We start from the raw sequence: 16,962 nt of genomic DNA on the forward strand, positions 1-16,962 counted from the left end.
TTTCATGTTTTTTATTTAGTTGTTATTGTCTTCTTTATACACTTTTAATAATAAAAGGTAAGAAATCTAAATGTGCTCAACTGTGAGATAATAAATGCGATATTACTTTTGAAATATATCAAATTAAATAATTAATTTTTGTTTGCCTAAGAAAAGAATTGATTTAGTTTCTCGATATTATATAGTTTGATTTGAAGTCAATTCCTATTAGTCTGATATTGCTGAAATGCGTTTCCCACTTAATATGAAAATAATAATAATTTAATATCCATTTGATTGAGTAGTTTTTCCACTACTCGCTCATTCAACTTCCCACTCTTTGCCATGGCAAAGTTAATTTTTCTCATACCAAAGATTGCTCTGCTTTTCTCTCGTCATTTTTTCATTATAATAAAAATTGAATTTAAAATAAAAATGAGCATAAGCTTTAAATTTCGATTGCATTTTGCGACTTAATCGAATTAATTAAATTTTCAAAACAATTAAAATGCAATAAAGGAAACCTCGAAACCTCAAATCGCATGCCTTGAAACTTGATTAATTTTTGGCTGACGCTATGCATGTGTGCATGGAATTTAAGCTTCGATTATAACGTGCATGCATTTAAATTTAATTAATTATAGAAAATGTGCATTTCACATGCCAAGTTCCGAATGAAATGAGAGCGATGATTTCTTTTACTCTCACTGTGTGTATGTGATGGTGTGTGTGTGTGCATATGAATGCAAATAACTGCAATTAAGCAGCAATAATAAGCATCGTTAATAAATTATGGCAGAAAATTGTTCAACATCAGTCGAGCCACTATACAAAGAGTATCAATGCGGTTGCTACGTTTTTTCCTGTGATGAAAGAAATTGCTGAGCTGTGTGTGTGTGTGTGGTTATATATATATGTGTGTGTGTGTGTATGTGGTCAGTGAATAGTGCAAATACACAGTTATATATCCGTGTGTATTGCACTGAGTATTGTATTCGGGCGTTGAGCAGTGCAATTAACTTTTTAAATCTTGATGCATGCAATTTTATTTAACATTTCCAACTATGAAAAGTTCAATTGTATTCACATTCACATTCGCATTCACAATTCACATTCATCACCGAGCAAAGCAGCTAGCCAATCTGCAATTGATAAATGAGAAGCATGAACAATAGGCATAAAAATATATTCATAATTGTGAAGCACTAGACAGCAATAATATTATTAAAACAGTAGCTATAGGAGTTTAACTTCAAATAAATGAATAAGTTAATAAACGAGAGACACAAGAAAATTCGACAATTTTTTAAAATTATTCAACCATTAAACTTTCTGCGCACAAAATAAAATATTATTAAAAGCGGTGCGAAGAATTTTTCTATATACAAAAATGTCCTAATTATTTTAAGCATTTATAATAAAATATATATAATAAAAATATATAACTATAACTAAGAATTTAAATCATCTTCAAAGTTAGTAATCTATATGTAAATATATAAAATAGAATAGAAGGGACTTTTAACATTGTGCTTATAGGAAATGTACGTAACATGCAGAAGGAGGCATCTCCGACTTTATAAAGTATACGTATTCTTGATTTCCCACCGCAAATCGACAAGAATTTAATAGCTTTCGCAGTTTCAAAGTAATATTCAATAATAACACACAACAATAACATACAGTATTTAAGATTCCTGTAAATTTAGTAGAGCACAGAGAAAAATTGTATAAATTATTTAAAGTTAAATTCTTTTGTACGGGATAAAACACTTACTTACTACGGGTCTTAGTTGATTTGTATGAAAATCTGGTATATTTTGTACTCTATTAGGTATATTATTAGGTATATTTCAAATGTACTACTATATCAATATACAAAATATAGACTTTGTTATATTTTAGTATTTTGGGATATATTTTTAGTAAATTTGTCGTATATTTTATATTTGCGAGTATCTCACAGTCGAGCACACTCGTCTGTAGCTTTCTTACTTTTTTATTTAAATCATTTAAATACTTAAACCTCAAATAAATAGAAAACTTTGTAATAATCAAAATATGCGGGATAGTCTTTTGGTCTTTTATTTCTTATCTTCTAGAAATTCTTAAAATTTTACAAGCAATATTTTATAACCAATCTGTACAGATAAGTTATTCAATGTTTCAAGTCAATGAGTTTATGAATAATATTTCCCGGTGTATTTTCGATGGATTATCATATACTATACTTACTTACATATATTCTCTTATATTGTATATCTCTAAGTTCTGTGGCGACTATTCAATCATGTTGATAGTCTATCTGTGGCTGTCGGTAATCTATCAAGGGGCGCATTAAAGTTTAGTTGGTGGGGAGCATCGCCTACGAAGCAAACTTCCAAATTGAATTTAGCTGCCTTCAGTCATAACTCATCTATCATAGAAGCCAAGCCTTGGACTTGGACACGATACAACATGCTACAACACGTTGCGACTTGTTGCCAAAGGGAAATTGCGCGTTTCGAGTGGCGAGTGGCGAGTCTCACAAAAGCAATTAAAATCGTTTTTGTTGCCATGTTTCTTGGCTAGTTTTTTGCCTCCTCCTCCTCCTCTTCCTCCTCCCCCCTCTCTACTTCACAATCACTATCTTTATAAACCATCTCGCTGTCTCGCTTCCTCCGCCATTGTGTCGTTCGTTTTGTTGGAGCTTAGGAAAAGTTAAGCGCATTCTTTTTCAATGGTTTCTCGTAAATTTCGCTTTGGCGTTTTTATGTGTGTTTGGCGGGCACTTCAAATAATTTTCTGCACTAAAAATTTATTGCAATTTTCGGTAATGAGAGTGCCGAGTGCAGTGGGTGAAAGAGAGGTGGAAAAGCGAGAGGGGGAAGCAAGTGTGCAATATCTGCAGCTTTAATGTTGTTAGTGTTTGCTTGACTGTGGTTTCCATCTTTTCCTCTCTATCTCTCTCTCCTTCTTCAACTCTTCTGGTTTCTTAGTTGTTTGAACTTTGTGGCATTTCCGTTGCATTTCTTTTGTCTGTCGGTGTTTCTTAGTGTGTGTGTGTGGCCGGAAACGGAAGTTTTTAATGTTGCCCATTGCCCATTGCCGTGAGCTTTTGCAAAGTCTTGTTTTCTTCGCAAACTTCAAATTAAATGTTTTTAATGGCAAACCAAAAAAAAAAGAAAAAGAAGAAAAGAAAAGGCAAGTTCCTTAAATGCTTTAAACTTAACATACCTTCCATAGCTGTCGTCTCCCCTCTTCCCTCCACCTCGAGCTGTTTGCAATTCGTATAAAGCGCATTTTCCTGTTTTATTTGCCAGTTTTTGAAGCGGCTACCCGCATTTTTGTTGTTTTGCAGCTCTTATGCCAAAGGCCTACCAGCCAGTTGTTGGACTGCGAGTTCGCGGCTGGGCAAGATAAACACGCACACATACAAATATACACACCCACAGTCACTCACACACATAGAGTGAGTCAAGTGCGTTTACGTTTTACCCAAAATGCATGTCGCTCGTAAATCTCGCGCGTGAAAACATCAGTTGTTGTTCTCGTGGATGTTGTTGCTTCTCTTGCTGCTGCTGGTTCTCTCTGTTCTGGTTCTGGTCTGGGTAGCACAAAGTTGCCCATGTCTGCGGTGTCCCGGCTTTTGCCCACACTCCAAGAGTTCTTGCCTTAAATCCCTATACAAATCTGGGCATAAAATGCACAATATGTGTGAGGTAAAATGTGTTTGGCATTAGGATTGAATGATACTTTACCCTGTAATTGCGTTTGCTTTCAATTCCGTCTCTGTATATTTGTGTGTCAGAGTGCTGAAATTTGCACTTTATTGTAGTCCTATCAAAACTGTGAGCTTTGCACACAAAGAATGTGTTGACTGCTGCATACCAAGATCATTTTTACATTGTTGTTTAACAATGCGCGAATTCGCATTGAAGAGACTCTTGAGTTTGCATTTGAATGGATTATTCTGCAGTCTACAAAAGTATTTTTTTATAAATCATATTATTAAGGTATATTCATTTAATTTTTTATAATAAACAAATAACGAAAATAATATAATAATTAAATAAATAAATATGAAAATGTAAATTAACTATTTTATTTTTAAAATTCTTTTGTTTATCATTTGCTTTTTAACATTATATTATTGATATTATATTGCAGGAATATACATTTTTTTTTAGAAATATTTTATATTATATTACTATTGCAATCAGTCAAAATTTTTTTTTGCAATATTAAAAATAATACAATTGTATAAATATTATATTTATTACACAATGAATAAACTTGTGTATGTAGAAAGGGCAGTAAAATTATTATAACAAGTTTTACAAGATTTTAATTATAATATATTTCTCCAGTTTATGCTTAATGAAAGCTTAAAAGTATTATTGTTTTTAAATTTCATTATTATCCACTATTATTTTAAGGTCTCTAGAAATCTTAAATAAAATTACAAACCTTGTGCAAATAGTTGCATAGTCGCTTCTCTTTGTAATTAATTTCAACTACCTTAAGTTGTTAAAATATGTTAATAGTTCTTATAATATTTAAATATTAACCATAAAAACAAAACTTTTTATTTAATGAACTATTAAATTTTTGTCAATTTAATACATATGTTATCTATATCAGGACACGTCTTCGGTTGAAACGATCTGCTGACAAATATCTATCTACAATATATCTAACTTTGTATACCACAAAATGTTGCAGCTGTCATCCGCATGCCACTTGCCGCCACTGAGGGCTTACAAACCGGTCAGCCGCAGTCCCTAGCCTATCGCTTAGCCTCCTTCTCCTCCTCTTCGTCCTTCGAAATCAGTCTCAGCGTCAACACACACCGCCGGATATTGCCCAAGCTGCCCATTTTCTATTTGAGGTTCTTTTTTTTTGTGTGTGTGTGTTTTTTTGTTTTCTGGCAGCTTTTGATGTTTGCTGTTTGTTTTGGTTTCATTTTTAATGCTCGAGTGTGCGTGTGTATGTGTGTGTGTGTGTGAAGCAACCCTTGCATCGACAAGCCTGCCGTTCCCCCTTCACCTGGGGCACTTCAGTTGACGCTGTGATACAGAAATTAATTGCGTGGATCGAGTGGCAACAACTGGTTGCAGAGTGCAGAAGATTGACAGTGAGAGAGAGGGAGAAGGAGAGTGGCAGCGAAAGGTAGAAAGAGAGTGTTGCCAAAATGTTGACGTACACTAAGCCAGCTTCACACACACACGCACGTATACATAGAAAACCGGACACACACACACATAAAAGGGGAACCGCAGAGCGCCACAAGTGACAAACGCAAACACATTTGCCGCTGCTATCCGCCAAATATTGTATCTGCATCTATCTATGTCTGTGTCCGCATCTGTATCTATGTGTGTGTGTGTGTTGCGAGCACTTGACGAGATTTGTTTATTTGTCTAGGCGAAAGGCCCGTCTGTGTTTGGATTTGGCGTCTGGCGAAATGAAAAATAGAAGAATAAAATAAGTAGTATATATGAAAGCGAGAGAAAAAGAAAGTTAAATGCATATGTATGTATAAAGAGTAAATCTCTTCAAAAACAACTAAGAACTCAAAGCTGTCCAACTCTTTTGTGTTGTCCGATGCGTGAAACTCTACGTTAGACCTGCAGAAAATAAAAACTCGTTGGCAAAAGATGTTCTGCAAAACGATTTCTAACTAAATTTAATAGCTATTTCGCGTCGCTCATTTTTCACTTCAATAATAGCCTTAAACAACATTAAATAAACATATTTTGGTATATAAGTAAAAACATTAAACCAACAAAATGGAAATGAATTGGATTTGAATTATATTATATTAGTTTAAGCGAAATTCGCATATGGGAAGATCTTTCGATTAATGTTTCTGAGTTTTGAATAGCAAATTTAAGATTGAATTGATGTTGTACTTTGTTAATGACAAAATAAAAAGAAAATAAGACTTCTAATGAAATGATTTTAATTTCGTTTACCAAAACATTTGAAACGTGTTGTTTTGGTTAGTATTTCAGATTATTATTATATAAAATAATTTTCCTTATAATGCGCCGAATTTAAATAATGTAACCAAATTGAAATAAGTTTTTTATTCATAGATAAAATATATCAAAATTCTTAAATATTCAATTTAGTGGAATGGCTTAGAAATCGTTTACGAGAACATCTTCCACAGGTTGTTTCGACTAATGCATTTAGTTTCAGAATTATTTCTGATTTTTAATAGCAAATACAAGAAATTGAATTAATGTTATCTTTTAGTAAGAAATTACAAATTTTAAATTTATTTTATTGAAAATTCTTATAAAAGAGTTTTAATAAATTTTAGAGAAATAGCTTGGAAGCATAAAAACATATTTTAATTATATTGCTTCAGTACTACTTTAGTTTATTCAATATTCATAATTTTCCCCATAATGTGTCAAAATAAAGTAAAGTAACTAAATTAAAATAAACTTTTCATTCTTATACAGAAAATAAAAAGATAAAAATTCGTATATATGAAATTTAGTGAAATCGCTTAGAAATCGTTTACGAGAACACCTTCAACGGGCTGTTTTCTACTAATGCATCACGGTTGCTTGTTCGAGAAATGCATTTAATGAAGTGCATCATTTTATCATCAGACACGTGCAATTTTCATTAAGTTTTGCAATTTCGAATTTTGATTGAATTTTCGTAGCATCATCAAGTGAGTCCTTTTAATTCAGTGCGCAATTTGTTAATTCTATTTGCTGTCCCGCTTTCGCACTCAGTTTTCTCAAATTGCAGTGCGAGCGAGCAAACAAATTTAATCTGATTTAATTATTTAATTTTGATGCTCTCTCGTTTCATGCAATTTTGAACATGAAATGAGCCGAAAGTCTGAAGTGAGTGTTATTAATTATGCTAAAGCGGGGTCATTTTTATTGCTGTTGCTTTGTGCTGTGAATAAATTAATAACAACTGCATTGTTACATAGATAATGTTGTGTATGCCATTATTTCTATACCTCGTAGCTATTAAAACAAGAGGTAAAATAATTTTGTACAAATATGTAAATCTATTGAACAATAAAATTAAGAATCAAGGATACTTTGAGGCAACGGTTTGAAAATATATTAAAATGGATTTGATAAAGAAATTGTTGTTATTATTTCCAAAGCCTTTACTCATCTTAATAAGATACTATTAGTTTCTTCAAAGAATGTATATAAAATAATTAATTAATTTTACAATAAATACATCATTTAAATATTTAAAAATCATGTTATTGAAAGATAATTGCTTACTAATTTAATTTTTAATCTTTCTATGCTGTAAATGAACAATTAAAAAATAGTATCTTATTAACATAGTTTGGAGGCTGAATTTCAAACAAAAAATTTGATAATCAAAGAGTATTTAATAATTTTTTTGGTGCTCCAAAACTTGTTGTTCAAATTTGAGCTGAAAAATAATGTTGTTAAATTTAAATTAAATTATTAATAATGCAGTGTATTAAATCAAGACATTTAAAATATTATATATAACATTATTGTGTCTGCTTAAAATTTTCATATAAATTGATTAATTGCTGCTATGCATTTAGTATTTTGTAGTCGAGTACACTCTATATTTGTTTTTTACATATTTTCATTTGTTTAATCGTATGTTTAAACAATGCCTTACTATTTATTTATTTGCTTAATATTCATAGAAGAACAGCAGTTATCCATAATGATAAAATAATAGAAACAATTAAAATAATTTACACAAACTGAAAATGCTTGATGCACGTCGCTAAATTTATATATTTTTGTCTATTCTCTTTATAGATTATTATGGTTAATGGTCATTCTTAGATTATTAGTCTTTGCTTTAATTAGTTATGTTGTAAATCAAGATGTAGACTTCGTGTTTTCCACCTTAAGCGTCTCTAAATCGGCTTGTAAAATATCAAATATTTTCGCAGCAACTTAGTGGGATGATGGCGAAGGCGAAGACGAAGGCAATGGTCATTAATTTGTGCCCACGCCGCGTAAATATTTATACGCAAATGCATATGGCGAGGCGCTGGGCAGGATTTTCGGCATTTGCTCATTTGTGTAAGTCAACATAATTTCCATAAATCCAATGCCACACATAAGGCACAATCCGCCATCCTTCCTTAGCAGCAGTCGAAGTAGCGTCTGCAATTACGCTTCAGGGGTTCGCAGCTGAACCAATTGCACTTGTGTGTGTGTGTGCGTGTGTGTGCGAGTGTGTGTGTGTGTGTGTGTCTACCGTCGATGCCGCCAGGATATTTGTGCATTTTGATTTATGCATTTGCCTTGGTCTCTCTGCATCTCTTATTGGTATTGTGCATTGGCTTCTTGCTCTATTGGTCTACCTGTGAGGCAGTCTCCACTCTCCTTGCTCTACTCTTCGCTGTCGCCTACGCTTGAGGCGCTGCTGCTGCATCTACAAAGCTGCATTGCCGTGGCATGCAACAAACCAGCAGACACGAGTCCCCCATGGTTGCCCCCGTTGAGTGATTTAGCGTGTGCCTCGCCCGTTAACCGCAATGCAATTGTAATTACCCGAACTGCTTCCGTACCCACAATCCTCCCCCTCCTTCCCCCCCTTGCTGAGCTATCATTACATTATATATCCCTCTGTCCCCAGCGAAGCCAAGCCCTGCTGTTTTTCTGCTGTATTTACTGGTCGTGCAGCGCGTTGCAATTAGTTCCAAATCATAAACGAGGCTTCCGTTTGGTCAACAGACTCCCTTCTCCCTTCTCCCCACCCTTGCCACCCCATTAGCCACTCCCCATCGCACTCCCCTCTTCTTACTGCACAATTGCGTGTAAATTTAAAATTTTAATCGTTTTTGTGCATGCACTCGAACAACAGCAACACAAAACAACAACACCAACAACGACGACGACCACAACAATCGCTTTCAAATTTGTATGCAATTTTTGCACAAATGCATTCGCAGGACTTTTGCCTTGGAGTTGCTCAAAAGGGTTGAATGCCACTTGATGTTGCAAATGTTGCAAATTTATGAAAATTACTGCCGCATGCACTCTTGCAAAGATATTCTTATTTGGCATTTGAAGCAGTTCTTTGCTGATCAATACGCAGTCAAAAAAAGATATCTTCAGTCGAATTTTATGTACAAAACGTTTCTCATTTTTACTGCATACATAAAATATTAAGCAGCAGCACAGCAAATAAAATGCTACAGCAATTAAGTGGATAGATGCGCGCTATAAAAATTGTTTATTAAACAACGTACGATGTCGTTTTCCAATTATTTTTACAATACGTTTGTAACAAGAAAAAATTGTTCACTAAAGCTCGTATTTTATATTAAAGTTTGAGTACTTGTAAAACTTAATAAACATCAGCTTATTCAAAAAAAATTAGTGAAAGCGTACTTCCTTTTATTTACTTGCATCAAATGTTAAATAGTTGTTATTTAATAATTATATAATATAAAAATAAAGATTTTGAATTGAGCTAAGACCATTTTATGACCGAATTACTAAAAATAAGTATATTAATGTGAAAAATGTTAATATTTTTAATAATAAATAACATTTGAAGTCTTAAAAGTCTAACATGTTTTCTCTTATTAATACAAACTTTGTTTTTTATCAGATAAAAAAAATTGGAGGTTCCTTACTTCAACATTTTTGTGTTCTCCATGCTCTTTAAAAGAATTATTTTGCCTACCAAGTCGAAAATGTTAAGTTAAGTACTTTTTTTTATGAGTTGTAAATACTCGTTTATTGATTTTGATTTTTAATTTTATTTTACAGCTCTACTTGATAATATTTTTGCGAGTTTTTTGCTGATGTTTTTCTACTAGAATCATTTTCTGCCCTTCGAATTTTGGAGTAACACATTCATTGATTTGTTAACGCTGTAAAGTATTGCCGCTTTTCATGTAAACTCTTATGGATAGCTTTATTCAAATCGAATTAATAATTCAGAGGTAAAAACCTAAATAATAATTGCCATAATTCAATCATTGTAGCTACCCATCGATTAGTTGTATTAATTTCATGCTTTAAAACGATAGAAATTTAATTTAATCGCCAATAAAAGAGTAGCTGGCCCTTACAAGCCACCCCCAAAAAGCGGTGTCCATTCACCATTCGAATGCTGCACTTCCTCCGCTCACACTCACACACACACTCACACCCAATGTTATTGTGTGTCCAGCTGGGTGTGAGTGTGCGACTGAGTGCATATCGCATTCATAATTTATACGCATTGTCAGCAAGCGCAGGTTGGCAGCAAGCACACTCCAGCATCGCTCATACGCCCCTTTATCCCTCTGCCTCTGCCTCTGCACTCCATCAATTCACGCATTGCGCATTCAGTCGTTACATGCGATTGTTTTATATGCCAGCCCCATGGAGCATTGTTGCATATTTAGCAATAATAAAATATTTAGTGGCATTGCAATAAATTTATTATCGTTGCTGCGGCTGCTGCTCTATGCCATACACACACACACACATACAAACACGGACATTACACACTCACAGATTGCAGGTTAAATATTATAAATGAGCGCATAAAAATTTCAGTTTGCTGAGATTTGGCTTGGCATACGGGGCGTATTATGTATTTCTATACAAATGCATTATGCGACAGTTTAGTCCACACCTCGCACCTCGCACCTGGCACTCTCCTCCCCCTCTCGAGCCATCACGTTTGCAAGTTTAATCAACAAACGGCAAAAATCCTTTACAACTTCTGCCCGCAGCTCACATGGCAGGCGACCAAAAGGACATTCTGCAGGGCATTTGAATGCAGGTCCATGCACAGACACATACGAGAATGTATGATAAATTGCCACACACCTTGAACGCAGAGCGAGAGAGGGAGAGAAAGCGAGAGAGAAGGTGGGGCATTGGCATTCCATCTGTCTTTTGTGTTGCATTGCGCAAACATTTGGCTGGCATTTCAAGCATTTCTCAGCTGGAGTAAAGCAAAGCCAAAAGCCAAGGCGACAGGTGTGGCAAGCGTGTCCTGTGTGTGCTCTAAGATACCCCAATTGATGATAAAGCAATTAAATAATGATTTAAGTTTAGGAAATCTCCAATAGACAACGACTCCTTCTCAGATTTAAGCGAAGGAAAGTTGAAATTAAATTTATGCTACTATTAGTAAACTTTAAAATATGTTTATCTAAGAAAATGTTTTATGTTAAAAGTAAACATGTTAAATTAAGATTACTATTTTCATTTTAATACTTTGTTTTATGTGTTTTAAATTATAATATATGTTATTTTATTTGTTTTATTTATTTTAATTTATGATACATGATAATACATGAGTTTAGTAAAATACTAAAATTAATAAAACATTAAAAGAATAATTATTTTTATTATTTTAGTATATTATTTAATAGCACAATATAAATATATCATAATACATTACTTTTAAAGCATTTCATTTAATTTTACTTAGTTTATTTTATATTATTTTAATAAGTAGTAATGTTTTCATTTTTATTTTAGTATTATTATTATTTTTATTTTCTAATAAAATGTTGGAATTTTCATTTTCTCTTTTAACCCGTTTTAAAGCTATCTTCTCACCTTTACAGAGTATTTTATAGTCAAGCTGACACAATTGCTGCGACATTGAATGATTTTATTGTTTCCCTTTTCATAAATTACCGTTTAAATGGTAATAATAAAATATTTTTGCTGGCTATCGTTGTGGGAGAGTTTTCTCCTCGCCGAGGATCGACTGCGATTCGCTGCGATTGGATGATAAATGCGCTTAGGGTCGCGTTGAGTGTCAATTGTGTGAATAACAGTTAAACAGATTTACACTATTTATTGTCATCTCATGCCTTATGTGTATTTGTGTGTGTGTGTGATTTCATTATTTATTGAGCTGCTCTCAGAATATTTAACACAAGTCAACAATGTTTAATTTAACATTGAAATTGCCATTTCAAATTAGCGATTTGCAATCAAATTCGCTATGTGTTGAGAGTTCTGTTATTAGTAAACAATATGATTAATCAATAAATAAATGACAGTAAATTAAATAAAAATAATTATAATAATTATACATTCTCAACTTTATTTTAAAAAAATCAATGCCTTCTATCTATTTTTGCAATATTAATGCACATAAATCAGGTGTTTTGTACTTTTATATTTGTAAACAAACAAGAATTTGATTAGTTTTATTGTGGATAAAGTCAATGTATTAAATTAAATATTATATCTATTAACACATTTCCATTATTTTAAAATATTTACTACTTATGTAGTTATAGAATTTTACTCAAGCCGAAGGCATCTGCAGCCAGTGCTTTAGAAATAAGTTTAAGTTCATTTTAATTACAAATAAATAAATTAAATATTATAAATCAAATGTGCCTTATAAATGAAGTATAAGAGTAATAGGATAATTATAAATTACTATTTAATTAAATATTAATTCAGTTCATTATAAATTGTTATATTTATACCCGCTAACAATAAGGTAGACTTTTAGCTTTGGCTGACAATCTGGTATATTTTGCAAATATTGGTATATTTCAAATGTAATATATATACCAATATACCAAGTATACCCGTTGATATATTTTTAGTATTTATTGAGTGTCTCACAGTCGAACACACTCGACTGTAGTTTTCTTTCTTATTTTAAAGATTGTTTTCTTAACGGTATATACAATTTTAATTCGAAACAAGTTTACAGTTTAAGTGGACTTTAAATAAAATTTCAAATCTTCATTCCCGTCATACAAAATTTAACTAAATTGGAACCTCAGCTAACTTCAATTTAATCGAGTTTTTGCAATCATAATTCAGGTGTGTGGCTGAACTTTTTAAAGCTTGCTATGTGCATTCTAGCTAAAAAGAGTGAAGGATAGAGAGAACTGACGATGGATGGGGGAGATTTGGGATCATGGCTTTTGTCTGGAAATAAGCAGCTCAAGTTGCCCTGCATCGTTGGTCAGCTGCAGCACGCAGTTCCTTTTGTTAATGATACTCTTGCCGAACGCCACCAAAGAGTGGAAAACAGCGGCAACAGAAGAGTCATTATCATCATCATCAGCATCAGCATCAGCATGAGCATCAGCATGATGATAATCATTATTGTCAAACAGATTCCAGAGCCACTGCAAAAGGAAGAGCGGGAACAAACGAGTTGTGGAAATGGGGGGCAACCATTTTGTGGATTTATTGACATTCTGTGATGTTATTAAAGTTGATTGCCAGAGGCTGCTGCACGTTTTTGGCTTAGACGAAGAAGTGCCTGCTGACTGGTCATAACTGCAACTGGGAGTTGCTTTCTGTTGTTGTTCTCATGGCATCATCAACATGCAACTCAGCTGCCACATTGCAACTGCAGCTGGTTGTCTGTCTGTCTGTCTGTATGTGTGTGTGTGTGTGTGTGTGTGTGTGTGTGTGTGTGAAAACGGATGAGAAGCAATTTCAGTGCGGTCAATTCGAAAGAAACAATGACCAGGATAACACGAATTTTTCGACTGTTGTTGCGGAGGTAAAATGGCAACAGTCAAAGGAACCTGCACAACAGGCAGCCACAGATACAGATAGGGATACGGATACTTGTAGATAGATTGAGAGACAGATATATATTCAGTAGGGGATAGAGAGAGAGAGAGGGAAGGGAGCGGAAGCACGTCATTGTCATTGCCATCGCCATCATCATCAAGTCTAATATGCGCATTATTGGTTTTTGTGTGTGCTTGGGCACAAGCTGCAGTTATCCTTAATATGCCTTGCATGTTAATACTACTACGTCCATGGCCATGTCCTCGAGTGGCCCAACATCGTCCTGGCTTGTGCCTGTGCCGCACTCAACATGCAAATATGAAATGCAAATTCTGTGGCACCATATTAAAAATGTTACTCTCTCTAACTCCACTTTCTCCCTTTCTCCGTTCTCCGTTCTCCTTTCTCCGTCTTACACTTTATCGCACTCCTTGCTTCCACCGCTGTTCGCCTGTCCTGTACAAATGTAATAAAAATTGTGTAGCACACAAATCCTTTTGATCTTGCTTTTTAATTTTAGCATTTTATATTTAATTTTTTTTTTTTGCATTTCGTTTTTTTTTCGTTTCGTTTCGTTTTTGCGTGGCTGAGAACAACACATGGCGTATACGCAATACGCAGTAAGTGTGCCAAGCTGCCGACTCAATTTTGTCTTGTACGAGTATGTTTGGTAAAATGTATTAAGAATTTTAAATGAATTTCCAAACGCCTTTTTCTTACTTGCTCCTCTTGTTTTTCTTGTTGTTGTTGTTGTGCTGTGTCTGTTGTTGTTTTTATTATTATCATCCAAAGCCTGCAGAAAATTTCATAAAGTGCATATTAAATTTTCATATTAATATATTTGGTTTTTCGGGGGGTTCTTTTGTGTCTTAACTTTGTTGTAAAAGAAATGATTTGATTTTTGCCTTGTTGCCAAACAATTGCGGTGAAACAAGGGGTCAAAAAGAGCTTTCATTATAATCAAAGCACTTTGTTTATTCTCTAGGAGTTATGTTTTGTATGAAATTGAAAACAAGGGAATTAGATCTTTAAGCATGTACTTAAAATAGGTTCTATATTCAATTTCAGAAAATAATAAACTGCGCAACAATTTAGTTGATAAAACAAATGACTCATTTTTCAATCGTTTTTGTCTAGATATCACCTTTTATAAAAATGCGCATCTACTGATTAAGCAAATGATTCAGTTATGAATTATCAATACAGCTCGTAAAAAAATCAGTTCACATTTTCTCTGGAAAATAATCAACACAATGACGAATTAAATAGTTCCTTTATAAATTGTTTATATAGTGTAGGATGTTAATTCTCTAAAAATCCGCTCGCATTTTGCCTAGAAAATATTTAACTATTCTGACTTTGATCTATTCTATAAGTTATTAAAACTGAAACTTCTTTTTATATGATTTAAATGGTCCGTTTATAAATTATTTTTGTGTAACATGTAAGCTCATTAAATATCACTTCACATTGATCTATTATAACGAGTATACATAAATACTTAAATTCGTAAATGTTTTCTTTGAATGAATTAAATGGTTCATTAATCGTTTATATTTTATCTAATATGTGAGCTCTTTAAAAATCAGTTCGCATTTTGTCTAGAAAATAGTCAATGTACTCGGACTTTGATCTATTATATCGGCGAGCATTTGCTACACACTCTTCGAAACCATCTTCATTATTCATGCGCTTCAGAGCTCCAGCTTTATAGAGTAATGCCTGCACACAGTTGCTATCCAATTGATTGAGAACATAGTCCAGATCGATCAGGGCGCGTTTGTATTCACGTTTTCTACAAATGCAATTACTTTATACTGATGACGTCTTATAAATTGAAACTCACTTTATATAGCAGAGACTGCGATTGACATAGAGAACTGGAGAATCAACAATATAGTTCAAACCTTGACTATATAACTTAATAGCTTGATCATAGTTTGTCTTGCGATATTCCGCATTTCCCAACCTAAAATTAGTTAATTTTTTTTTTACATTACTTAGAAATTATAATTATTATTTAATTACCTGCGAAAACTGGTGGCAATATGAATGCGTTCTCTTCGAGCTTTTTTGCGCTCTTCATCGCTGATATCAATCTGTCGCATAAATGTCATTTGGTTCGTGTTGGATTTGATGACGCTGCTCTTTCTTGACGAACGAGAGAAAAAACTTTTTCTATCCGTAGTTTCAGTACGTTTTAAAGCCAAAAAATTGTAATCAGTCACATCTGCACTAATGTCGACTTCCTTCTCCACCTTCTTCTCTTTGGTGCCCCTGAAAGATATTTATTTAACAAGTAACAAAGTTGCAGTCAAGTGTCTTCACGTTGCGCTTCAGGCTGAGACCCGATAAAAGGGTTGTCATGGCCATATAATAAAAAAATAAGTGCGGTATTAATTTTAAAATATACCGAATTAATATACCGAGAAAATACTAAAACATTTCGGCTATATATGGTATCAATATACCAATATTGTGTTACATTCAAAAGATTGTTCCATATAAAAAGTAAGACCGTGGACTGTGAGATACCTGTAATCATTTTGAATAAAAGCAAAAAAAAATTTTTAAATATTCCAAATTACTATACCGCAAAAATACTAAAAATTTAACAAATGATATTTTAGAAATGATACAATTCGTTATTAGAAATATACCATAAAAATATACCAGATTGTCAGCTTAAATCAACAAAGACCCCTAGCAATAAAGCGTTATTACCGATTTAAATGCATTTATTTAATACTTTCTACACTTTTTATCTAATCGCAACCAAATCCAGAATTATGAATACTGTACCTATTATTATTTTACTAAAAATAGCAAGAAACAAAATTCGCTTGCTATTCGATTTTTTAGATTTTCGGCGGCGGAAGTGGTCGTGACAAAAATTTTAAACGAACTTGATCATCAACAAAAAATTATAGCTTTATCTTTTATAGTCTCTATGATGTAGGTGTTCAAGCGGACAGGTTCACAGAAGCATAGATAGAAAGTTATAATACCCTTCTATCATATGGGTAGCGGGAATTAAGATTAATATTGAAAACTAAGACCTTTAAATTTACTTACTCCATTTTATTAGACTTTGCCATGTCACCTAGAAATTTTATTATTTCATCCACTTTTGAAGGTTGACGTAGGAATTCTGCATGAAGTTCGAGCGGCTCCTGCATTTTAATATTGAGACTATGCGTGTATTTTTGTACAATTGAAAAACTGTGTAAAATTGTATGAAAGTGTTGACTGTATGTTTCTAGTTCGACTTGTGATTATTATGACATTTTGGTGTGTTTCTCTTTCAACTTTTGGCATAGCCAACTTCGGCAATGCCGAGCAGTAATAATCATTATGTGCAGCTGTTAAATGCGAATGCGAATACGAATGCGAATGAGAATGCGGTTGCAGTTCACGTTTAGGTCCAAGCTGCCACAATGATGAACAAAAGCAGCAGCCATTTGCTCCTTGCCTCCTCTTTCCCCTCTCTGAACTC

At 33.3% G+C, this 16,962-nt stretch overlaps 1 protein-coding gene across 1 annotated transcript; it reads right to left on the reverse strand.

The window, feature by feature from the left end:
- Positions 1 to 14,982: 14,982 nt before the first annotated feature.
- LOC133838023 (tetratricopeptide repeat protein 12-like) lies at positions 14,983 to 16,753 on the reverse strand. The gene is made up of 4 exons (XM_062268946.1): positions 16,542 to 16,753; positions 15,495 to 15,743; positions 15,313 to 15,435; positions 14,983 to 15,261 (listed from the first exon to the last, which is right to left on the reverse strand). The coding sequence occupies exons 1-4, from the start codon at positions 16,643 to 16,645 to the stop codon at positions 15,045 to 15,047; spliced, it is 693 nt and encodes a 230-aa protein (XP_062124930.1). The 5' UTR covers positions 16,646 to 16,753; the 3' UTR covers positions 14,983 to 15,044.
- Between the last annotated feature and the right edge of the window lie 209 nt (positions 16,754 to 16,962).

This window comes from Drosophila sulfurigaster, chromosome 2R, assembly GCF_023558435.1.
Source record: "Drosophila sulfurigaster albostrigata strain 15112-1811.04 chromosome 2R, ASM2355843v2, whole genome shotgun sequence".
In the NCBI taxonomy this organism is placed as follows: Eukaryota; Metazoa; Arthropoda; class Insecta; order Diptera; family Drosophilidae; genus Drosophila; species Drosophila sulfurigaster.